Source organism: Aphelocoma coerulescens, chromosome 5 (genome assembly GCF_041296385.1).
Source record: "Aphelocoma coerulescens isolate FSJ_1873_10779 chromosome 5, UR_Acoe_1.0, whole genome shotgun sequence".
NCBI classification, from domain to species: Eukaryota; Metazoa; Chordata; class Aves; order Passeriformes; family Corvidae; genus Aphelocoma; species Aphelocoma coerulescens.
In genome coordinates, this window is record NC_091019.1 from 50,239,208 (window position 1) to 50,265,425 (window position 26,218).

A 26,218-nucleotide genomic window follows, 5' to 3' on the forward strand; every position below is an offset into this window, starting at 1 on the left:
ACCAGGAAATTTCCTTGCTTTTTAAAGCCTGATCTAGACTGATGTAGGGCATTGCATTTCAGTGTGATTTTCAAAGGAAATAAATCTTGTATAATTGCACTGTGTCCTTCACCCATTGCTTGCATCGTTGTCCCTTGGCCTCGTAACCAAACTAGGCAGAAGAATAGGTATCAAATATAGTAAGTTCTAGTCTGGTGAGGTAATTGAAGACTTCCAGACTGTCATCTGAGGGCAGTTACAAATCAGTTCTTTATCAGTGCTGAAAAAATACTGCATGCTTTTTGTCCAGTTATGTCCTTGCTGGCAGTCAGCCAGCAGACACATTATTATAAATCCATTACAGTCTGGAAAACAGGGGGAATGTAAGAAACCTGGGAAAGATTAAGAAACACAAGACACATCCATAAAAACTAGGCTTAGTTCTGCTTGAAGACAGCTAGCTTTTAATTGTGATTGGTAACTACATGCTATTTAAGTAGGTAGGTTAGCTTTCAGAGGAAATATTCTCAACAATGGCTCTCAGGAATGAGAAATATACATATTTTTAACAATTTTGGGTTTTAATTAGCGTTTTCTGTGGCAGATTTGTCTTCCTTCAGTTTCACATGAAAAGAGGCTTAAGCCAAAAAATGCAAATCAACAGTCGTAGAAACATTCATAGGCATCAAGTCTACTTGTCAGTATTATGAAGCTAATACATTACGACATTAACATTTCACACAGAATGTAAGATCTAAGTTTAAATTTGGAGCTACATGGATTTATAACTTTTTTTTAAACAAAACAGCATTAAGGCTAAAGCCAAAGCAGGAGGTGAGAATGCAGACTGCACTCTCTGTTAAGAATAATTGATCAAAGTTTTAAAACTTCTTGAGCTGTCACCTCTCCAAGTGCATAAAAGGTGATAAACCTGGCAGTTACTGAATTCACATAATTAGCCACTGTATTCATGTTTTTATATGAATACCTCCTACATACTTCTTCCTTATGTGTTTGCAAAGTAGCCTCACTGTATCTTTTTTTAACTTAGATTATCTGTCTGAGGTTTTCCAGTGTTTTAAAGTATACAGAAATGTGGCTTCTCTTTGATTAACGTTAGCCATGTTAAAGACTATCCCAGGAAACACCATAGTAAACATAGAAGGTATCACTTGTCACCAGAGAAAGCCTCTGGTAAATCCCAGTTAGCAACTGTTCTCTGATATGAAACAGAAAGTTTTATCTTTTTTAGCTTGTGGATTTTTAATAGACTTACTAAGATAACTCTAGATATTTTTATCCAAGTGAATGTTCAGTCACTTAAATCCTTTTGAAGGTCAGAGTCTGTGCATAACAGCAGTAAATTCCTCATGCCAGCCATGCAAGAAAACATCTTTTTTGTCACTTTAGATTTACACACTTTTACTGAATGCTTCTCTGTTATTGAACTAGAGGAGAAAATGTTTCACTACTTCTTTATTGTCTATTCTTTTCTTACATACCTATTCTAAGCTCCCTATAAATGTGTTACTATTTATAATTCTTTAATGTCTTTTAATCATCTGTTCAGAGTCTTTTCTGACTGAAACTAGAAGAAAAGTAGGTTGTGGTTTATTTTCCTCACAAGATACTACAATTCATTAGTAATTCTCTAGTTTCCTGAAGGTAAATATTTTAAGAATTTTGTCTAAGAAAATCTGGCAGAAGGGTCATGGAAGCCCTTAGGAGACTGAGGTCTTGTTCTGTATTTCTTTCCTCATGGGGCAATATTTTCTCCTTTTTTTAGAATGAATTAAACAAATTTAGAAAAACATTCTGTTCTTTTGAAGCAATTAAGACCTGGGATTTGGATGCAGAAGAAGGTTCAACTCAATTGAACCTTGTGTTACTAGCACCCGTAATAGATTTTTGGGAACAGAGGCTTCCAGTCTCCATTTATTTATCCAGTAGCTTTCAATGTCATTTTAGTCACTGAAAATGCCACCCCCGTTACCTGATATATACTCATCTAATATTCTAGTGCAGAACAGCTACAAGGTAGTATGACTTAATTAGCTTTATACAGGAGGAAACAAAGCTGCAGTTATTTTTGCTGCATAATTGCTGTGGGCTTGTAAGCAGTTAACCACAGCAGGGCTGATGCATGTAACTTCTTTAAGCTTTGGTATTATGATGGTGTGTTTGAGTTTCAGAAGCACAATATTATTAGCATTTATTTTATCATTTACAAAGAATTTTTTAAAAGAATTTTTTTTCCTTTACAGATCCCAAAATACTGTAGAGCATAAAAATTTTTTTCCCCAAAGGCAAAGTTTGCTCAGCTTGCATTCTTAATAAAGCTATGTTTAATTTCAGTAGGTTTAACACTATGTAAGCACCTGAGCATCCATTGCAAAAAGCTTTTTTTAGAATACTGGTTGATTTTACAGTTAAAAAGTCATGAAAATGGTACCAGATTCTTAAATATATATTCACTTTCAAGTTATAGCTGCCTTTTTTTGTTTTAAAGTGATGTTAAGCACCAAAGATAAGAGGCAATTCCACTAATCTTTTAGCAACAAATTAGGAATTAAGATGTTTTCCTGTGATGAAAATGTAGCACATCAACAGTTTTTGTCTGTTGGAGTCTTAAATAAATGTAAATGTCAGCATTTGTTATGTGTGAATGTGATTGTTTTCCCAAAGAATTAAATTCTACCTAGCATAATCAAGATATTCTGTATTCTTCTAAAAGAATATTACCAAATTTTCTCTTCAAATATGACAGTGTTTTAAATATTCTTCTGACAGGCATTGTTTGAATATATCTTTCACCATGAAAATGACATAAAAAATGTAAGTAACTCATATGTTCCTTTTTCAGATTTTATTATGTATGTCAGTACTCTGCTAAACTAAGGATGCAGGCAGACCATCACAAGTACAGAAGTGAAGCATTAAAAGTTGTTTAAGCGGGAGAAATCCTTTCTTACAGGGGTGATAATTTGGAGTGATAATTGGTAAATACCAAGATATGGATTGCTATCTTTTTTGAGAAGCAAAACATTCTAATTCTTAAAACTGGGTTCCTCATCTATCAATATGATAAGGTCTCTGAATCTAATGAATTCATGTTAATGCAATTTATTGAGGCCTGAGTCATAGCTGAAACTACATGTCAGGTAGCTGAACTGCCTAGAAATTTCAGTCCTGAGGCTTGAGTATAAGTTACGAAAGACTGTCAATTAAGAGAAGAAGGTGAAAATACCTGATAAAACAGGTATTGTTGAACATCAATTGACATTTTAAACTCCTGACTTGATTGCTTATGCATTTGGGTGAATAGAAAGAAAATGTATTTGGTGAAAATACATAAAAATAAAATATCAATAGGACTTTGGATACTTCTGCTAGAAATGTAAATCTGTAGTGCTGAGGTGTTTTGTGATATCAACACAAAGATTATATTGCCCATACTATTGTCTGTAACATTTCTTCTTCAAATATCTTCCTAATTATATTTTCCCTCTTAACCTATCCAGATTTTTTTTCTATGGTTCTTATGTTACTGCAATGAATGGGAAATATCTGGTTTGGGTACATATTGTTTAAGCTTTCAGAAAGAGATAAAGATTGCTGAGGTTTTTTTGGCAGTTCATCCAGGGAAAGAATCTCTTTATTCAATTAATAAGGTGTCAATATATTTCATTGCTATATTAGATATATGCACCCAGTTGAAATGGAATCAAAATGTCTGCTTCAAGTTTGTTTGAAAGAAGTTTATGTCAATAATGCATAGTTGATTAAACAGTTAGTGAACTTTCTGCAACACTACTAGCTGGTGTGCAGTTAGGTCTAAAGTTAAACTCTCCAGTTAATGAATAACACACACCAAAAATGTTTTGCTGTTGTTGACATAGCACATAATCATTTCCAAATGTACTACTATGTGAAGCTTTTTAATCTAGTATCAAATGATTATAGTTGTACACTGTCAATTTATTGCATAGCATTCTTTTAAGAGGATTGAATTGTAATGCACTATTAATCCAAAATACCATTGAAACAGTAATGCAAGTGTCAGAAACATCAGAGAGAAATAGAAATTAACATTTACATATCCAATAGTGAAAATGAAGGAAGTGCCTGGGTTTTAGCCCACTAGTAATTAAAAATCGACATTTGTTACTGAAAATCCAGTTCACTAAGAATAAAAGGGTCACTTGGTACATGTGCCTACACTTTAAGGACACGCAGGATCTGTAGGCTAAACATAGATTCATATAATGCAAGTAATTTTCCAAGAACTCCAGAAAAAATTGGAAGATGTTTTTGCACTGTACTGCATGTATTTTGAGTTCCTTTCTGAGAATCCCAAATCACTGTCTTGCAGGAAAAGTTCTGTCTATATTATTTTACCCACCTGAGCTGTTTGAATAAATACCTGTAAGCAAAGAAGTGTCAGCTTAATCACCACCATTTTTGGTGTAATGAGAGGGAGATCAGTGTTTCGTTAATGATTGCATCTTGTTGGAAAAAAATACTGTTGTGAATTGAATTCACACTTCACGGAACGAGGTGTCTTTATAATGTAATGTATATCTCTGAAAAGAATTTTTTTAGCTGTTCAGTTTGTTTTCTCTCATTTGCTTTCACTGACTCTTTTCCTATGTGCTTTCTACACCATTTGCAATATAACTCCATTCCCCAAACTGTTCTCCCTTCCTTTTGAACCTCATTTGCATTAATTTTTCTTAAACAGAAGAGAAACACTTTAATGTCTGCTAAAATGTGGCTGCATCAGTGTGCATTCACCTCTCCTAGCAATGGTATTTCCTAGCAATGACAAATTCAATATCTTGCATCTCCCTGAGAAGAATTTGGTCACTTAGGGTTCATCAGAGAAACAGCACATATGTTAACTGTTTAAAGGTTGATTTGGCTCTTGCTTAATCACTTGTTAGAACATTCACTGACGTCTCTTGCATCTTTGTATTACCTGCTGCTGTGTGATGTGTGACATTCTTAAAACCCAAAATTTTTCTGCATAAGATGAGGTGAAAGAGCTTGAAAGGCTTGGAAGCCTGGGAAATTGACTTAGTTTGAAAAGTCTTTCCTTTGGACTTTCTGCATGGATAGAATAGCAGTTCCTGCGGTTTTGCAAATAAAACACAAAGCAGTAGTGACAATATCCTTTCTTTGTCACTGTGCTGAACTGGAACAGTCTGTACTGTTCTCATCTGCATTATTATTTAAGAAACAAAGGCAGTTTTATTATTTATCTTCTGTTTTATATTCAACCAGTATATAGAAAAAAATAAAAAAGACTCAGCAATTTCAGTTGAGAAATGTCATTAATCAGTGTGCATTCAACTGGATAAATAATGCTAGGAAATTGGTTCAAATTAAAAGTAAATACATCTGTAATCTATCAGTTATCAGAACCATGGGAATGCAAAAAGAACGGAGGAGCACTGAGCTTTTCAGCACTTGAAAATGTATTCAAAAGTCTTTCATCTTATGTAATGAAAAATTAAACACTTGTCTGAAGAAAATACTATTTACATATCCATTATTGCTCTTGACTTGTTTCCTTTTGAACACATTTACTTAATAAGTGACTTTTTGTACTCCTTAAGCTATTTCTAAAGGCCATTTTATGGGCTAAATGCTGTAAGAGCAGGGCAGTTTCAAAGACTTGTCCAGAAATAGTTCTGCTGCTACTTTTTTCAGTAGACCATGGCATTGTATTTTGCCATTATTCACAGGTGGGTAATGATGATAAAACACTTTGTCCTGAGGAAGCACAAAGATTGTACAATATATACTTGTGGCCAGAACTCACGACCTCTCATTTTTCCTTAGTTCTTCTCAATACTTTGTAGTTTATACTCTCTGACAGAAATCTATTTAAAATGGAATTATATTAGATCTACAAAATATAGAAATCCAGAAGACACTCACCAAAACGAGCTAAATTGACTATGGCTAATATAATTTCCTCAGCTATCTTATAGACTATCTGGTGTTGATTTGTCTACAAATAAGACTTTAGTCAGTAATTGTTGCTGGGAAAATTACTGCCATTCAACAGCACATGAAAGAAGCAGCAGATGCTCACTATTGTTTCAATCTATCTAATTTCTTGGCACATACAATACTCTGTATGAAATTACTGTTCCAAACGACTGTACATTTACCAATTTAATTTTGCAATACAATAGTAAATTGCCACAACTGTGTTATAGCTGGTAGACAGTTTGGAAGTCTTAGTTATAATACACTTTAGCTAAGGAAAGTAATGGTAAAAAAATGAAACTCAGAATCATGCTAAATACAATTAAAGAATCTACATTAATTTTCATTCTTTAAGAAAAAACTTTTTTTGGAAAAAAACCAGAAAATCCACCAAGTTCAGGGTTTTTAACATATTTATTTGCACAAACATAAGAACTGAGAGTAAAATAAAATTTTTATGAAAAGCTTCCCAAGGTTAAGACTCTTATTGAAATGTACTCTGCATACTTGAATATGCTAAGTGCTCTAGACAGTAACAACTTCAGCTCATCCGTATGTCCAGATAATGAGTTATATCCTAAAGTTTATTAAAACTTTCAGGACAGGCAGTGTAGATTTTGAACTGATAGCTGTATTAGAATCAAAAATCCTTTAAAGGACATACCAGTATCTGCCAATTTCCAAATCCATCCTGTTTTTCCCTTCCAGTTATTAATATGACTGCACCAACATTCAGCAATGCACAGGAGTGCAGGATAGGCATATCACTACTTCTGTTATAGATTGGTTTTAAATTAACATGTTGTGTAGATTGAACATTGATTTGTACCCAAACTGTGCAATTTAGAACCCAAAGTTTGCAGCAAACTGAAATTTAAATATGCTAGCAGTTGATATTGACATGGCAAGTTGAAAGCTTTCACTTTTAAAAGACTATTTTAATCCAGTTGCTAACATTTCAAGGGCCACATTATCAAAAGATTTTTTTGTAATACCAGCAGAAATTTTTAACTATTAGCATGCACAAAGACTTCTCAGCAAACACTTTTCAGAAGTATTTGTAACTTTGGTATTTTTTGATTGAAGTTATTGTAATTGCTTGTAAAGTATCAGAAACAGGATCTTCCAACTCCTTTGCTTTCTCTTTAACTGGAAAGTATAAAAATAGGATTGAATTTCATAAACTAATTTCAAAGTGGAGTCATATTGTGGTTCTTGATGTTAGTAGAAGTTTCCAGGAAGAGCTCAGGATCTGCACCAACAGAAGCTACTGATGTCACTGTCTACTGAGCCTGAAGCAGTCTTAGTTCCCGTTTTCCAATCACAGCCAAAATTGTTAGCCTTGCATAAAATAGTTACCAGAAGTAATTAGGGTACTAGAAAGAAACCTGAATGTGTAGCTACAGAAGGGATCATTTTCTGAAACTCAGTCCTCCTTCTTGAGGCCTTGCCATCAGAGAACTCTGAGGAAAGCTCTTTGAAGCACAGTATTTGCAGTATGATCCTTACTCCTCTGAAGTGGTTGCTTGTGCTGCATTAGTAGCAGTTGTGGTATTTGACAGTCGCACACATTGTTTATACATTTGTAAATGCAATAAAAGTAACCAATCTTTTAACATCAGCTACTTTCACAGATTTTCCAGTACTGGGACAGAATTGCTTATGTACCTTGATATGAAAGGAAGAATCTGTCTAGAAGGGAATCCAACAATTTCTGTCTTGAAGTAAGCTTACTCCCCATTGTAGTTTTAGCATCCAAAGGCCCTGTTGTGCAATTTGCAAAGACATTAAGAAACAAAGCGCAACCAAGATAAGAGCTGCCATCTAACGCCTTCAAGGATTCCACCTAACTTGAAGAAACAGTGAATTCAGAGTTGTAGGTTTACCTGAGTTTTCTCTCTCCTGTCACAGAGGCAGGGAATGACAGCTGTCTCTTTCTCTTAGGGATAGCACTGATGCAACTACTTATCCTGAATTGCTACAGAAAACAAATTATTCTTTTTCACAAAGCCAAAAGAGAGCAACTTGTCTAAATTGTCAAAGCTCCCATGAGTTTTCTTCATAATGTCAGATCTAAACTCATTGACTACTTGCAGCCTCATTTTGCTAGCAGAAAGAACAGGGATCCAGCGTAGGCGTAGATGTCACTAAACTGGGCTCTTACAGCATTTCAATATTCAGATTAATTTCTCCTGGAATTATTTGTTTCTCTGCTACTGAGTAACTGGTGCACAGAACTTTTACATATTGTTCCTAACAGATAACTTGTTTCTGACTTCTTTGGTCTGCAAAATGTTTACCAAAAAAACCCACACAAGAAAGGTTGATCCTTTGTTATAAAAATACTGTGTTAAAGCTTTTTACCCTACTTCTGATGATATCCTGAAAATATAACAAACATTGCATGGCTTTGATATGTTCTGAGACAAAATGAAATTGAAAAAAAAAAGAAACACAAGTGCTTCTGTGTTTGGTTGTGGTACAGAACAGACATATATTTGTTTTAAGAGAGGTGTTGAAATTATAGCTTAAACATGAAAAGCCATAGATTCTGGCTGTGGCTGATCAGAGCACATTGATTAGCTTACCTGCTTTTCCAGTATACCAGAAAAAAGAGATTTTAGACCTCCACCATCTTCAATAGATACCTATTTCTTAGAATATTTCTCTGTTTTTCCTGTAATAAAATAATTATTTGCATCATAGACTTTTTATAGGAAGAAATATTTCTTACTGTACACATTTGAGAGTTTCCAGAAGTGATGGCAACCTGATATTAGCAAGGAGATGAAAATTTCTACAGTATTTCAAACTTGCTGAACTTATTTCTTTATTTCAGTTTATTTTTGCTTGCTTTTAACAGCTGTTACTGAACAACGATGGGAAGCTTGGAAAAAGTGTTGCTACTTAAACAAATAGTCAGTATATTCTGAAGTGGCACTGCAGGACTCTGATCAAATTAATTTCCTATTTTCTCTTTGATTTAGAAGAAGCTGTTTGAATTTCTTATTTTTATAGGGACAAATAACCTTTTCAGCTATTTTATGCACTAAACTATAAAATAGTAAACAAAAAGCAGTGCTTCCACCTCAAGTTAACTGGACTTTGTTCAAAATTTTATCTGTACAAAAATTTTTACAGTGTTTTCTTTGTGTAAACATTGGTGGTATTAATTTTAAGATGATGGGTTTGTTTTGGAAGGCTCTAGATTTGGCAGCCCTTGCCACTGAGCACGCACAATTCAAGGACTGGTGGTGGAAAGTCCAAATTGGGAAGTGCTACTATAGGTAAGCCATTGTTCATTTCTTCTGTGGTGAGTGAGTGTGAGTACAGAACCCATACTACTGGGTGTGTTGTGCAATGCTGAACACAGAAATAGCTCAGAGTGTTTTGTAGGAGAGTGCTGTGCTTACAGTTAAATCTCCTTTAATGTAAAAGGAGACCACCGCTTGAGGTAAAGGCATCCATACTGAGTAAATGAATTAGTTGCAATTTTGCCTTTGTTAATGGATTTTAAAGTCATTATTTGAAAGGTTAGTCAATAAATGCAAACTATTGAACTATTGTTACAACAGACTACATAAAATAAATATTACAGTATTAGTTTGAGAAATAACCTGTCATTGAGGGCTTCAGATTGATGAAATATTACAGAATAAAATATTCATGTTAGACCCTTTTTTCCAGAATTACATTGCCCAGGGAGTACCAGTTAAAAATATGCTGAGGCCTCAGGCTGGCACCCCATATGCAAGCATCAAATCAGAGTAGGATAATGAGAAATACTAGCTAGTCTTAAAACAACTCCCCATCCTTTCCTTCTTCCTGGGCTCAACTTCACTCCCTATTTTTTCTACCTCCTCCCTCCCCAGCAACACAGGGGGACAGGGAATGGAGGATGCAGTCAGTTTGTCTCTGCTGCTCCTTCCTCCTTGGGGGAAGGACTCCTCACACTCTTCCCTTGCTCCAGCATGAGTCCCCCACAGGGTCACAAGTCCTGCCAGTAGACCTTCTCCAGTGTGGGCTCATCTCTCCACGGCACCACAGGTCTTGCCAGGAGTCTGTTCCAGCATGGGCATCCTATGGGGTCACAGCCCCCTTCGGGCATCCACCTGCTCCAGCATGGGTTCCTTCACAGGCTGCAGGTGGATCTCTGCATCCTCGTAGTCCTCCATGGGCTGCAGGGGCACAGCTGCCTCACCATGGTCTTCACCATGGGCTGCAGAGGAATTTCTGGAGCACCTCCTCCTGCTCCTTCTGCACTGACCTTGGTATCTGCAGAGCTCTTCTCACAAATTCTTGCTCCTCTCTCTGCCTGCCATTGCACTGTTTTTTCCATTTTTCTTAAATGTATTATCCCTGCATATACATTATTCCTGTGCTAATTATGGAGGCACTACCACCATCATGGGTGGGCTCAGTCTTGGCCAGCTGTGGGTCCATCTTGGAACCTTCTGGCATTGGCTCTGTTGCACATCGGAGACATGTCAGCTTCTCACAGAAGCCATCCCTGTAGCTTCCCAGCTACCAAAACCTTCTCATGCAAACCCAATACATAAGCTTAGGGGTCATTCATTATGTTCAGGATTTTTATGAATCATATTGTAGACACTAATGCATCCAAGCAGGTACATGGACTTCCAGGATCCCAAAATACGTTATCTCCCCATTGGCTGTATTTCTTTGTTTTAGCTGACTTGTTCTGTTTGTGCTTTGCATTTCTTCAGCAAGTATGTGTTCTTTGGCTGAAGGAAACAAAAGGCAATTTGTATGAGAAAGTGTACTATTTTCTGTTGCTGAAATTGCACCGTTCTCTTAATTTTTGTGTAGCTTTTATAGATTACTGCAAAACATTTGACTAATTATGCAAAATAAGTGCCTTTGAGATTAAATGGACTTCTGCGATGTTCATTCAAAGTGGAGAGTATTTGAGTGATCTTTGCCATGGGTGAGGAAATTCTGGTCTGAATCAGTTTGGGTAGAGTTGAGACATTAATTACTCATTTTCTACTGTCTGTTCTAAGAGCAGGAGGAAGTCTGTGAATATGAGTACGTCATTATTCACGTAGCACCAGAAGGCTGCATGTATAAGAGGGGGCCAAATTTCATGGATTTGTCTTTTTCATAGTTCTGAGTGGTTGTTTTGTTATCTTTATATAATGACGTTTTTTGTTAACATGCACACAAAATATGTTATCTTAAAGTGTGCTTTCAGGCAGTTTATATATGATTTAGTGTGCACTGCGTCGTTATTTAATAAGCTTTAAAAAACCAAACTAAAACAACCCCGACAAACAAGTACTTTCTTTATGTATCTGTTCTCTCTTTAGGTTGGGATTATATCGTGAAGCCGAAAAACAATTTAAGTCAGCCCTTAAGCAGCAGGACATGGTTGATACAATCTTGTATTTGGCAAAAGTAAGTCATAGATACATCATTGTGTTTAAAAGTGTATGATCTCCATGCCTGAGGCAATACATGCTAACAGTTGCAGTGGAAGTAGACAGTTTATGAAATTATTTTAGAGCTCACAGATTTCACAAACAAGATAAAAAAAAAAGTCCTGTGTTACTGGATTCTTTGTTCTAAACTCCAGTGAGGATTATGTAGCTAAAAAATTGGAGTTGTAGTATGAAGAACAATGTGGCTATATATGGTCTCCTAGGAAATTAATGCAATAAATCTGTAAATAAAGAGCAAAGCTCAAAATCCTAGTTTCACAAGCAAAATCAAAACAAAGTGAGCTTAAAGGAAGCAATCAGAGACCTTGAAACAGGGAATGTTCTGTCAAAATAAAGGCATTAAAAGCTTCAAAAGAACAAGTGGCACAGCCGAGTCTCAGAACTACTTGTTTACCAGGATACACATTAGATTCTAAACATTTTCTAAGACGTTCAAGAAAAGGTGGCCTGTGAGAAACTAAAACTGCATTTTTCTGCATCGTGTCCTAGGAGATGAAACCAGTTGCTCTTTATCAGTTTTCTTTATCCAGCTGTCACGGGCCCATCCAAAAGTCATCACTGGTAGTGGATAATTCAGATATTCATATATGCTTTACATTTCTTTAGCAATTTCTGTTTTGTACTTAAATGATCATCATTGCTGTCTAGAGACTTGTCTTCAATACTGTGTTTGAAGTTCATTGACCCAGTTAAGCTTAGTAATTTTAGATTCCTGTCTCTACCACGAGTCATTCTGCAAAATACATAGAATCACAAAATGGTTTGGGTTGGAAGGGATGCCAAAGATCATCCAGTTCCAACCCCCCCCACCACCACCACCATGGACAGGGATGCCTTCCACTAGACGAGGTTGCTCAGAGCCCCATCCAGTCTGGCCTGGAACACTGTCAGAGATGGGGCATCCACAACTTCTCTAGGCAACCTGTTCCAGTGCCTCACCACCATTATAGTGAAGAATGTCTTCCTACTATCTAATCTAAACCTACCATCGTTCAGTTCTAAGCCATTCCACCTTGTCCTGTCACTACATGTCCCTGTAAAAAGTCCCTGTCCAGCTCTCTTGTAGGGTCCTGTCATGTACTGGAAGACTGCAATTAGATGAACAGCATCCTTCTGTTCTCCAGGCTGACTCAACTCTCAGCCTTTCCTCCCTGGAGAGGTGCTCCATCCCTCTAGTCATCTTGCTGGCCCTTCTCTGGACTCGCTCCATGAACTGCACAGAATTATTAAATTGGCAGAGTAATTGGATTAACAAATAGTGATTCATTACAGGAGATTTGCATCCCCCCACATCAGTACTAGCTTATGCAGGAATTGCATTTGATCTTCCACTTCCCACTCTATAGACCAGCTTGGTCAAGTATAAAACATTGCACAGCATGATTTAGTGACTGTCAGTGGACAGGTGATAGAATAAGGCACTGAGATATGGCTCAGTCTAACAGAACTGAAAAAATCAGACTTGAGTTACGCAGCCATTAAAAAAAAATAAGATTGCATAAAGTTCCATGGAAATATACTGATACTATGATACTAGTTAGTTTTGTTTATATTCATTATTGCAACAGCTATCTGGGTTTTTAAAAATACTTTATTGAAAGCAGTATCTCCCTGGAAATGTAATTTATAAAACAATAAAAGTCCAAAAGAAAAATGAAAAAGTGGGGGTCTTTAAAGAAGTCAGGACCTGCTGAGAAGTTACAAAGTATTTTATGACCTAGAAGAGCTAGAAATGGGATATTTTTACAAGATAGAAGAGAGAGAGACCAGAAAGAGAATGGAGCCATTCTGCTTTTAGTATATAATCACTATAGCTGTAGTACTCTTAAAGAGCGGGTCTTCCCACAGCAACTACAAGTAGATGGAAATTGCCTCACCTTTTTTTTAATTTCTTTTGCCACTTACCTAGAGAGTAGCTCTACAGTATGCAGAGATGTTGGACAGTGTGGTATCACACTGGATATGGGAATTACATAGTACACTACTGTGGCTGTGTGGTCTTAGCATCTGTAGTGAGTGCATCTTTGGAGTGAACCTCCAGATAATGCAGTAGAGCAGATTTAAGTCATTAATGCTCAGAAAACATACGTCATAGACAAAGAGAAAAATATTTTAAAAAGAGCAGATCTAGGGGAGTTTCCCACTGTCCATTTTTAAGCTGGATGTGTCATTCATGGTTAATGATGTAATTAGTGCAGTTCTAGTCTACTAAGCACCATGCCCTCCAAAACCCTTGCTTTTTTATAGATTTTCACAAGAAGGCATTAGTTTTCTAGCTTAATACAGGAAATGCGAATGGCATTAACAGAAAGAGTGTAAAAAATGCCTGTATTTTTTTCATTTTGCCAATGACCAACTGGGAATGGCAGTCCCTTTCTTGGAAGACAGTCACAGTTGACAGCTCTTTGACAATTAAGAATGTCATTGAGTGGTCATAGGAAAGAATTCTTTGCAAATGTCTACAGCAATATATATCTATGGGATTCAAAAAAACAGTGGACACCAAAGTCCGTGAAGTTCAAGGGCAAAAGCAGAAATCATGGTTGGAAGTTTCTCAGGTGTTCATTTAAGATTGATCTTTGTCTTATATTTCATCACAAAATGTTTGTATTAGGATACCAGTCACAGATTATTTCCCTTTTTTAGTGGTATCAAATATTAGCACTAATTAATATACTATTTCTCCAACAAAATCCTTTTCCACTCAGCAGGAGATAGATAAAACATTCTAGTTTCCCAAAGCATATGTGCAGGGTTTTTCCCTTTGCTGTAGCTGTGTTTACCATACCCCACAGCAGGAGGGCTTTACAGTGACAGCTTCAGAGGTGGTCCCTATCAACACATTGCAATACATTGGATGTCCAGTTCTCACACAATTATTATCCACATTGCACATTTTCATAATTAAAACAGAAGCCAAAATCACAGAGGCAAAACAGCCCTCTTTCCATAGGATTTTATTGTTTGTGACAGGGGAGGTTGGTTGAGCAGTAAGGAAACTTGAAAGGGTCGCTGCTCTGTGCAGTGCAGTCTTACTTGACTAAGTAAAACATTTTGATATTCCAGCACGATCAACCTGAAGATCCAGTTCTTTAAAGCCTAAACATAAGTTTTTGAAAATACATTAAACAGGGAAGTATTCAGATGATAACTTCACCTTAGTGTCAGAGTATATTAATATGATAATAAATAATAAGATATTTTAATTAGTAACATTCAAATTAATAATGTATAGATGTATGAGGTAAATTTAATTATCTTAAGTAGCCTATTTAACTTCATTACACAGGTTTATTCAGTATTCACTCCATTATATTCCCAGTATTATTCATCATCTCAGCTAATGGTTTACTACATAAATGGAGGTGTCATCCCTTTTATTTATTTCCCTTGTTAAACAGCAGAATGTGTATAAAAGTCAGACATTTGACATCTCTATGCACTTTTTATTTGCTTAGGTGTATTTGCGCTTGGATCAGCCTGTAACAGCTTTGAACCTTTTCAAGCAAGGGTTAGATCGATTTCCTGGAGAAGTGACTCTTATTTGTGGCATTGCCAGAATCTACGAGGTATGCACCCACTATGTAGTCCTTACAGTGGCCAAATTTAGCTGCTTGAACAAGAAAAAAGAGTCAGTAGTTGAATATAACTGTAAGGTCATCAAAAAACAGCTGTGCTGATAGTCAGTGTCACTAATGCAAGGCAGGTAGCTTTCCACAAAGGTACCAAGGTAATGTCAGGGGAGCCCTGCAGGCTTATTTGTTTCAATGGTTAATCACATCAGTGAGATCCCATTTGCCCTTGGCATGCAAAAACAAGTCCACATTAAGTCAAGTTGTCCAGATGTTTTCCTTGCAGCTGGGGCTAGTTTATATATATTTCGTCGTTCTAAAACTGCTCAAGTCGCCAACTAGCAAAATTAAACAGCAAAATAGTTCATTTGTCTATGTTGTTTTTATTAGCACTATATGTTACCATTAGTTTCTGAGAACAGTTAGGATGTGAATGTTTCTCAGTTAGGAAGTAGATGTATTAAGTAGGATTAATTTTAAAGTAGTTTCACGTTAGCTTGGTAACCATGTATTTTGTATTTTAAAGTTGTGTATTTTCATGTCAAACAGTGGACTTAATATTGTTTTTCACTGAAAGTTGGTAATGTGCTATTCCAGAACAAATGCTAAAACCAAAGTAATGAATTTATTTTTTTTTGTCTATATTCATGCTTGGCATTCTATCCTGTTCTCATCATTCTCATCCATCATAAGCCTTAATCCATTTTCATATTAAATCCTTTTTGTCCTTCAGCAAGGAAGAAAACAGCTGCATAATTTTTGGAGGCTTTTCTTTCTGAATTGTTGAATAGTTTTAAGTATGGATATTATTTTGCAGAACCATACATAGTATTGCATAACCCTGTAAGGAATTATTAAAGAGCAGCATATATTTGATAGGATCTAGTTTTGCACTGACACCTGAGTGCAGGATTATCGCTTCATTAGCAAAGATTTGTACTACAACACAGGGCTGCTTTCATTGCACAGACTCACAAGTGGAATATATGTATCAGGCATTTTAATCAGAGCTTTTCTTCTCTGTCACTAACTGTTGCCAGTACGAAGAGCTGTAGAGCATTTTTGGTTTTAAAAAAACCCATAATTTTTAAAGAGACTGCTTTATTACTATTTCCTTTAATCACAAGAAATCCTTTTTTTTTTTTTTGTAGCTAAATACACTGCTGAGGTTATATAAAAGCTTATTCTTTAGTTATATTGGGAGCACATTGTGTCTATAGCACACAGGTAGAAATTATTCCTGTATAAACACAGAAGCAAGTTTTATCTTTTAATTTTTTTTTCTTGTATGGGATAGGGTTCTCAGGACCTTGCGCCCCTAAGAAACAGTGCACTGTCATTTACAGCAGTGAGTTTACCCTAATTCATCTTCCAAGTAGCACACATCCAAGTTGTATATATATATTTATGTATAATACAGTTCTCTTAGCTGGCATATCCTAAGTAGTAGAAGTTTTGGTAAATTCATGATTCCTGTTTTCAAAGGCACATAAGAGATCTTCATATGCAATTATATTCTTGTTTGTGTTCAGAGCAATTAATGAGTTGATTTAAAAAGCACTGAAAATAAGTGAGACATTGACTGGGGAAGTAAGTCTGTTCTATATTACCATACTGGGAAACTGACTGGGAAACAGTTCTGGGTATCACAAGGCATTGTGCAAGAAGGGGCAAATGTCTATTGCATGTGGTGCTGCTCCAGCATGGGGCCCCCACGGGGTCACAAGTCCTGTCAGTGAACCTGATCCAGTGTGGACTTCTCCTCATGGGGCCACAGGTCCTGCCAGGAGCCAGTTCCAGCATGGACTTCCCACAGCCACAGGGTCACAGCCTTCTTTTGAGCATCTGCCTGCTCCAGCATGGGACTCCTCCATAGGCTGCAGGTGGATCTCTGCTCCCCTGACCTCCGTGGGCTGCAGAGGCACAGTTGCCTCCCCGTGGTCTTCACTACAGGCTGCAGGGGAATCTCGGCTCCGGTGCCTGGAGCACCTCCTGCCCCTCCTTCTGCACTGACCTTGGAGTCTGCAGAGTTGTTCCTCTCGCACATTCTCACGCCTCTCTTCCTGGCCACAATTACATTTTTGCAATAACTTTTTTTTTCCTTTTTAAATATATTATATGTTATCACAGAGATGTTACTACCTTCTCTGATGAGCTCAGCCTTGGCCAGCAGTGGGTCCATCCTAGAATCAGATGTCATTGGCTCTGTTTGACATGGAGGAAGCTTTGGCAGGCAGCTTCTCACAGAAGCCACCCCTATAGTCCTCCTTCAACTTCCAAACCCAATACAAAAGGCTGTCTCTTTTTCTAAAAATAAAAACTTAATAAGTCTCTTCGTAGCTGTGCTGTAGAGTTAATTTCAGGTGCAGATATTACTAATAAATTAATATTTAATATTCCTCTCAAGGATATGTGTGTTGCTTGTGAAGATGCCAAACAATGGTGTTGAATGGTACAATCAGAAAACTTCAAGAGCATATGTAATTGATCTCAATTAGGTACTGTACAGGGCATAGATAAAGTACTCAGTAGATTAACATTTTAATGAGTTCCACATTAAAAATAGGTGATAAACAGTATAAGTAATTGGAATTTTCGTCCAATTGTTTAGGAAATGAACAATATCTCCTCGGCTGCAGAGTACTATAAAGACGTCTTAAAACAAGACAATACTCATGTGGAAGCCATTGCATGCATTGGCAGTAACCATTTTTATTCAGACCAACCCGAGATAGCTCTGCGGTTCTACAGGTATCTGTGCTTATGGAGAAGGAGGGAGGTGGAACAGAATATGTGGGAAGGTAATATAAGGGGTTGATTTTTGTAATACAGAAAAAAAAATTAATTAGGAGATAGGCATGGGAGGATGAATGAGCATTTGGACAAATATCGCCATAAAATCAGTTTACTAACTTTTGTATCTTCTTATACAGTAATAATTACATCACTATAAACTTGTAATCATTACATGAGAAGTACGTAGAAGTATCAACTGATGCCATGAAGATTTTTTTGCCTTTTATACCCGTTATACCTTTTTTACAACTTCTGTATTCTCAGTGCTTTTTGCCTACATTCTTGGACTTGTTTGTCAAGCTGAGAGACTAAACATCTTAGAAGCTTCATACCTAGGGATCAATGTGCCCCAGACCCCAAGGTCCTCTCCAGAACACATTCTGTAAACGAAGATAGAACCATCCAGGGGAAGGTTCCTTGGGGAGGGGGGCTCACTTGAGCCTCTCATTGGGGAATCTTTGATAGATATGCTAATTAGTAAAACCTATAATGATATACCAGGTCTTCTGGGGGTGTGCATTTTGCGGGGTGCATTTCAGTGCATTTGACCTGGACGTGTGCACCTAAGGATCCTTAAAATAAATACCAAGGTAAAATCCCTTTTCCCCTTCTAACCGTGTATGACTCTTGATTTTAAGACCAGGAAAAGGCATCAAACAAAGATTATCAAATCAGTTACCATTCAACTAATAAACTAGGAAAGTTCTTTCACAGCATGAGGCAGTTTGAAAACAGTGGATCTTACTCTCAACTTCAATTGCATACAGAAGGCACAAGGACTTCCTATTTAGCCCTTATTTCACCTAAAGTGTCCAGGAGTTGTGACCACAAAATGACTTGGAACATGGGCTGTGTGTTTTACTGAAAGCAGTGAAAAGATGATGTTAAACACTGCTGCTTGATTTTTATTTCGATGCAGTCAGAGTGCAAAGGAGCCTGACCTTCTCTTGCTAAGAGCAGATTAAGTCAATAAGAGCACTACCGTCACATTTCTGTTGGACTTGAGCTCTTCTGTGCTTTAGGTTCAGAAACTCACAGTCATGCTGCAGGCAGCAGCCCTCTTTTTCCCTAGCCCTATAGCATTTCTGTTTTTCCTATAAATATTAATAAACAGAATTTTTATAATACATCTCCATTTTAAATGACACATGAAACAATGTGAATCAAAATCTTGAGTTATGCTTGATGTGTAAGATTAATGTAGATTCACATCTAAATGTACTGTTACTAATTAGATAAGTACTGAAGGACGGGAATCAAGCAAAAAATTGCAGTCTTAAAGACTTTTATAAACTGCAACAAACTACAGCTTGATTGATGTTGAGGGATTGGAAGGATGAGACAGATAAAGTCTGCTACATCTCTGTCTTACAGTAAAGTCAGATCATGTGACCCAGTCAAGAAGACAGAAGTTACTCATTTACACAGACTGTTTTGCACAGTTTGGATTCTAATACAAAATACCCTGCACTGCCCTTCATGAAGCTACCAAGTGTAAGACTATAACACCTGGTTTTTATAGGGAGAAAGCAGGAGAGAACTTTGTCTTTTAGAGTATAACCCCTACTTGAAATTAATGAAAAAAATAATGAAACAAGTGTTTTCTTTCAACCTAGACGGCTCCTGCAGATGGGTGTTTATAACTGCCAGCTCTTTAACAATCTGGGCCTCTGTTGCTTCTATGCCCAGCAGTATGATATGACACTGTCTTCATTTGAACGGGCACTGTTTTTGGCTGAAAATGAGGAGGAGACAGCAGATGTGTGGTACAACTTGGGACACGTGGCTGTGGTATGAAAAATATTAACAACCTTTCTGCATAAATATGATTTATAAAAAATGTAGGGGAAAAAAAACTAGGAAGGAGTAATTTCCCTACTTGGAAATACAGACCTGATAGTGTACAGGATAAAGTCCAGTACAAATGGAATGTTTATTTGCACTTCAGTAGGGAAGAAGCAGCAAGAGTAAAAAACTCTGTACTTCACAGGATGTGGCTTTCTCCTGCTAAAAGATGCTCACTCCCCACTGTCTTTAACCTTCCCATCTTTCTAAAAAATTTGCAACGTATACCAGTCCTTGAAGGCTTTGGCTACAGAACAAACTAATCTGACCAAAAAAATAGAACTCAAGGTATTTTTCTAGGAACTGTTATTTGTTTTACATGGAGCATTAGAACGATTCTCTTGTCCTAAAGATACACATTCAACCCCAAGTAGCCAATACTAAAGCACTAAGTAGGCCATAGTTGAGAAGGTATGTTTCTCTGTCTTAGAGGCAGCTATAGAAATATTGTGTAGTTGTGTGATAAACCTTGGTAAATTTCTGCACAGATTTTGTTAAATTCTTGCCCATTTTTGCAGATGTTCTTCAAGAAGTTGTGTTAGATTTCTCTTTAGCTGCATGCCCAGAATAAGTCTACTGAATTAAGTTTTTGACAGCTTTCTAACATGAGTTGTCTTCAATTGCTGATAATGATTTGAGTCAGAATCACAACTGTTTGTCTTGCTTGTACTGCAACTAGGATAAACACGGTAACTTACACTGCCTAAAACATTGAAAGTTGAACTGATGTGCCTGTATTTTTCAGCATTTGTCACTTTTGATGTTTAACCTGATGCTGTGTCAGTCGTAACACTACAGTAGTAGTAGTCAGCTGCTCCATCTGAGAAGTGAATCTCCCTTAAGTGAAGTATGTGTAGAGACAGAAAAGCAAGATGACTTCCTCTCTGGAGACATCTCCGTTTTTCTTACCCTGCTATAGACAGTAGCAGATAGCATAATCTTTAGATGACACTTTAATCATCTAAAAGTTAAATTAGATGAAGTGAATATCACTTGGAGCATGGAATTTTGTGCTGGAGAGAAATGCTTCTGTCTAGAGAAAGAATAGGGAAAAAATGAGAGGATCTGGAAAGAAAGCACATATGTTTCTGATCAGTGTGTTTTTATTGTAATTTGCATGCCATTTTAGTACTTACAGGTGAAAAGATATTCCAGACAACAGATGCATGTTGTTTCCAACCTTTTCACAAATGAAAATGCAGTCTTACTTTTAGGGCATAGGAGACCTGAATCTGGCTTACCAGTGTTTCAAGCTAACATTAGTCAACAACAACGATTATGCAGAAGCTTACAACAACTTGGCTGTGCTGGAAATGCGAAAAGGTCACACTGAACAGGTCAGTGCTGAATCTCAGCCTAACAGAATGCTTCATTTAGCCTTTCTGTATTTAACAAACGTCATTTCTCTGAGGTGGAAGCATCATATGAATGTCTAACTTGCAGGCAGAAAACATGAGTAACTATTATACATGTTTCAGTGTAAGCTTCATACAGTCATGCCATTTCCCATTAAACTGCTCATTCTTTGGCATATCCAAGTGGATCATTAAAGACAAGCAAGGTTTACAATGGCTTTGCAGTTGTTGAGATGGTTTTTTTTAATTGATACCCAAAGCAAACCCCATGACTTTGTAATCATCACGTAAATGACAACTTTGACTGTATATTCCGTTTATTAATGTAGATAACATACTTTTGTTGGGTGGCAGAAGAGAGCAATCAGATGAGCTCTTGAAAGTTGGGGTTTTTTTAGCAAGGAGATTGCTTTAAAATTTTGCCACTGTACTAGTTTGAAAGCAAACCAGTGAGAGACTCGAAATCAGAACTACAATTTAATAGGAAAATTAAAAATAAATGCAAAACACTGACAGAGCCAGGATATGACCTAACACCCTGTCAGGCAGGGTGGTGGTAGCAGTGTGATTAAATGGTGGCTGCAGTCCTCCTGAAGTGATAGAGGAGGTTCTGTTGAAGCAGTGATCCTGTAGAAGGGTCTGGTCTTCCTCTGAAGGTCCAGTGGCAGTTATGTAGCTCTTGTCCTCTGGAAACCCTGTAGGTTGAGGGCTCATTGTGGTGTCCCACACCTCAGATTATATCCAGGTAGGAATGCTTGGTTCCTCCCCCTGGGCGGAGCATCTCACAATAGGATGATGTAATTTTAGGAGTCATGCAGTGAGGCTGGATGGCCCATTAACAGAAGATACGCCCCGGAGGGAGTTATCAGGGATGTGTCATGGAAGAGACAAAGAACCCTGCCCCACCTGGTTTTAAGAGATGGTGATAGAATACATACTTTTGGTTACATCTTACACTGTAACCTAAGACAGTCGCAAAGTGGCAGGTTCTTGATAAATACTTCTGCATTAGAAAGCTTGGTGGTTCATCTTACCTAATGTGAGTATACTAAGCTGTATTGTGCTTAGGTGTATAATTGACAGGCATGGTGGATTAAATGTAACCATTTTTATACACATGCAGGGAAAACGAGTATGTGTTTTTGGACAGTTGGAACTATTGTGGGCTTGTTTTGAACCTCATGAGAGGGAGCTAATTTGATGGATTCATTTGTACTTCACAGAGCTACAATAAATTAAAAAGACTTGATAAGATACCTTCTTATAGATATATAAGACTTATAAGATACCTTTTTAAAGAGCAAATTCTCTTAGAGGGAAGGTAACTTTATTCAGATAACCTAGCAATTACCATGGAAACACTGAAATGAACCCAGGACTGGATGTTTCCAGTGACAAATAAACTTTGGGTTTAGTTTCAGTTTCATAATCAGTAAGTTTATAAACATTTAATTCCGTAGTGGAGCACACCTAGCACTGCGGAGTCTTTCTGTTAAAATAGCTTTCTGTCCACTTCAGTTTTTAGCTTAAAATTTTCAGTTTTCTTCCTGTATCACATGTATAATTAAAAATTGAGATCATCTTGGCAATAAAATTATGCACAGAAGAATTAAAAAAGGGATGATATTTTGCTTATCTTGGATTTTATTTCACAATGTTCTTTCAACTGTTGGATGTACTGAGATTTTTCAGATGTAGGGAGTTTTAAAAAGTTCCTAGCTCAGTCTTACCACAGTTTACAGTTACTTTTGTTTTTAAAAGTTTTGGAGTTTTCCCCTTTAAGTTCTTCATTTTTCAGTAAAGTCTTTCACAAGTGGGACTTAATTTTGTATTGGATTTACAGCCCACACTCTGATCTTAGTTTATTTTACTTTTTTATGCCTCTATTTTGCTAGTGAGAAAAAAACCCTAATTTTATTAAAATGTTTGACTGTGAAAGCTGTCATTTATATGATAAAATTTATGGTTTCAGGGATGCTTAAGACAGAGCTGTCAGAGACAACAGATAAATACAGCAGGATGTTCTTTAAATAATTTGGGGTTTATTCAATATACTTGATATATTCTCTTCAGTGTTTAAAATTGAATTGCTTAATTGAGTATGTCCCAATAATTTTTTTTATGACTCAACCAAAAGTCTTTATTCATTTCAATGCTATTTGACTCTGTTATGCCTTTACTATTGGTGCAACCTTGTTGAAAATGGCTTTCTTAGTAAAGATTTAGAAAAGAAAACATACAGTGATTTCTTTCAAGAATATGAATATTGCATTAGATTCTTGTTAGTCTCCCTCCCAGATTTCACTGTATTATTTTTTTTATTTCTGTGCATAGGCAAGAGCTTTGCTACAGACTGCTTCATCTTTAGCACCTCACATGTATGAGCCCCATTTCAATGTCGCCATACTCTCAGAGAAGGTAATGCATTATCCTTTTCTTGTAATCTGAAAATTGAGCCTTGGTGAGGCAGGTGGTTTTTTATTGTTATTACTGAGAATTCCAGATAGATAACACAAAAGAATACAGAGTGCATAAACTCAAGGAAAATGCTAAATTACATTTTCATTTTAATACCTAGAAGTGTGTCAAAGGAGCCATTCCAGTGTTTGTTTTTGAGAATAAATGAGGCCAACTGGCTATGAAGTAACTTTATAATTGTCCAAATGACTAGAAGATGAATAATTTGTTAAAAATTCTATCTACAGTCTTTACAATCATAAGCTTTTTCAGAATGTGAAGTGAAAAAATATCATATGATTAATCAGTAATGACAGAAAGAATATCCTTTACTGATAATATCTTACTGATCTCAATAGGAAAGTCTGTTACTCAGCTTTGCAACCTCTGCATTTTTTGTGTTAATAATTTTTTTTCATCCAGAGTGTCTAAGACACTGTTTTAACAGTGTCCAGCATTCCTGTTAATAAGAGAAACTTGTACAAGTCCTTGTGATTTTCACAAGAAAAAAATTGCTCCTTTGCTTGTGCCTACACCTTCATGATTCTGTTATGATTCTGTGTTGTGTGGGCAGCTCCACTCCTACAGATACTGAAGTACACGCATCAAGAAGAGAATAACCCATTAATTTGTAAGCATATCCTCTCCATTGTGAAACTCGAGAGGGTGTTGAATAATTGCATTTTTTACTTAATGATTAGGCAGTAAATCCTACTCTGCAAATGTCTTGTTACGTAGATTTTGCACAAAAAACCTCATAGGTTATGGGAGAAGACAGACGGCCACATCAGCCAGGTGTTGGTGCAGTGGGGTAATGCAATCCTTCCATTTAGTGTAAGGCCATGGTTTACAGAACATGACTTCTCTGGCCAGGGCCTTGGGTTCTTCTCCTTCAGAGAATTGCTGTGTTGAGTGATGCATAGGCAAAAAAGGCCTCCTGGCTGTCCATAGCTCCTTCCTTTCCATTTAGGAGTTATCACTCCTAGATGTGTTCCCAAACACTTGAATTCTTTTTTGCTGAACCCACTTTCTGAGATGCTTTCCTTTTAATCCTTCAAAAAAGGATGGCTATTTAGGAAAAAAATGAAGTTCCCTAAGTAGGAAACAATTCCTTCTAAAAGCAACAGAGGAGCACCATTAGTTCTCCAATTCTGTTGTGCATCTGTGTGAGGAAGCAGGAAATCACATGGAGTTGTGTTTTTTACAGAGGCCTGATGGGTTGTGTTTTGCTTCTATATTCGATAGAGCTTCTATGGAGTTTAAAAGCAAAACTTCTGGTTTTTATTCCTCCTTACTTCAAGCACTGGGCATAATGTGTACCTTGTCCATTCTCCAAGAAGTCACGTGAAATGGAGTATGTTAAGTTGATGTCTTGAAGCATCCCTCCTATTAAAATCACATTTCTGTCTTTTTTCTTCTCATCCGTTGATAAAAGTGTGACATAACCCTGAGTCCAAATGTCTTTATATTGACTCTGTTCACTCTTAGGACCAGCTGTGTTTAAAATTTGCGAGCATCAGAAATGTACTACACAGAATGCAAAGAATACATGATGCAAACGCTGCAGTGCTTGGATTTTCAAAATTAGTTTGTGTGTTTTTTACAGGTTGGAGATCTTCAGAGAAGTTACACAGCAGCTCAGAAGTCTGAAGAAGCATTTCCAGGCCATGTTGATACACAGCAGCTCATCAAACAGTTAAAAGAGCACTTTGCTATGCTCTGATGAGCATATGAGCATATTTTTTATTATGTAAGAAGTTAGCCAGAGCAAATGTCCCATACAGCATTTTGAGAACACCAGCTCAAAGTAGATGAACTATACTTAATGCATTCCTGTGGCAAACCTTGCATTACTTTGAGTAGCAGGAAAAGATTGAGTTTCAATTTCTTGTCATCTTAAAAGAGAACACTTATGCAAATGCAGCTAGAACACTTTGCAACTATGTACGCAAGAGATCACAGGAAAGGGTTTTTTTCTGACTTTTATGCAGAAAAAAAAATGGTTTTAAACATTCCCATGTGACAATCTGTGAAGTAACAGAGTAAAAATACTTCCTAACTGATCTTTAAACTTGGCTTTGGGTAGTATACTTTATTACTGAATGTTAGGTTTTAAAATTAAAATACTTAAAAAGAATTTTAAATACATATATAAAGCAAAAGTTCTTATATTCCTTGTTGTACTGTATGAGTTAAATAAATTCAGTTTGTATGGTCGGTCTCATTTGTTCATGTAAGTTAAATTACATCCTCATTGCCATGAAAATCCATGTTGGTAGTCCTAACAATAAATACATGTGTGCTTCTCTACCCAGGAGGGTCTTTATTCTGGATCTCAGTGAGGGAGAAGGGTATTTAGACGCCTGCAGACTTAAGAACTAATAGTCAAGAACAAGGCATTGATGGGGTGATTACATGTGCTACCACATAAACACTGATGCTAAATAAATATTTGGATCAATCTAACTACAAGAATACTACTACTAACAACAAATGAAGACTTTCTGTCATACTTTGTGTTTTAGCTAAAAGGAATAAATTTGCATGAATTCCGAACCTGACCTTTTTAAAAGACCTTTAAGAAATGTGGGATGTTAAGGCAATCTGAAATGGCACATCCTGAAATAGACCTTTGAAATCTTTTCATGTTTCTCTGATATATTAGGGGAATGTCTTAGCTTAAGGAGCAATCCTAAACATGCTTATGAATCTTATGTCTTTTTTTTTGCTATTTGTTACTTCTCCTCCCTCATCT

The 26,218-nt window shown here is 36.7% G+C and overlaps 1 protein-coding gene across 2 annotated transcripts in view; it reads left to right on the forward strand.

Moving 5' to 3' along the window:
* The window catches only part of TTC8 (tetratricopeptide repeat domain 8), a 43,889-nt gene extending 18,116 nt beyond the window's left edge, over positions 1-25,773 (forward strand). For both annotated transcript variants that reach the window (XM_069018052.1, XM_069018053.1), the window contains 9 exons: positions 2,770-2,814; positions 9,178-9,263; positions 11,307-11,394; positions 14,897-15,007; positions 17,622-17,761; positions 19,423-19,597; positions 20,866-20,988; positions 23,341-23,424; positions 25,070-25,773. In XM_069018052.1, coding sequence (XP_068874153.1) covers positions 2,770-2,814; positions 9,178-9,263; positions 11,307-11,394; positions 14,897-15,007; positions 17,622-17,761; positions 19,423-19,597; positions 20,866-20,988; positions 23,341-23,424; positions 25,070-25,186 — 969 coding nt within the window. In that variant the 3' untranslated portion in view covers positions 25,187-25,773. The remainder of the gene's footprint in view (positions 1-2,769; positions 2,815-9,177; positions 9,264-11,306; positions 11,395-14,896; positions 15,008-17,621; positions 17,762-19,422; positions 19,598-20,865; positions 20,989-23,340; positions 23,425-25,069) is intronic.
* The last annotated feature ends 445 nt before the right edge of the window (positions 25,774-26,218 follow it).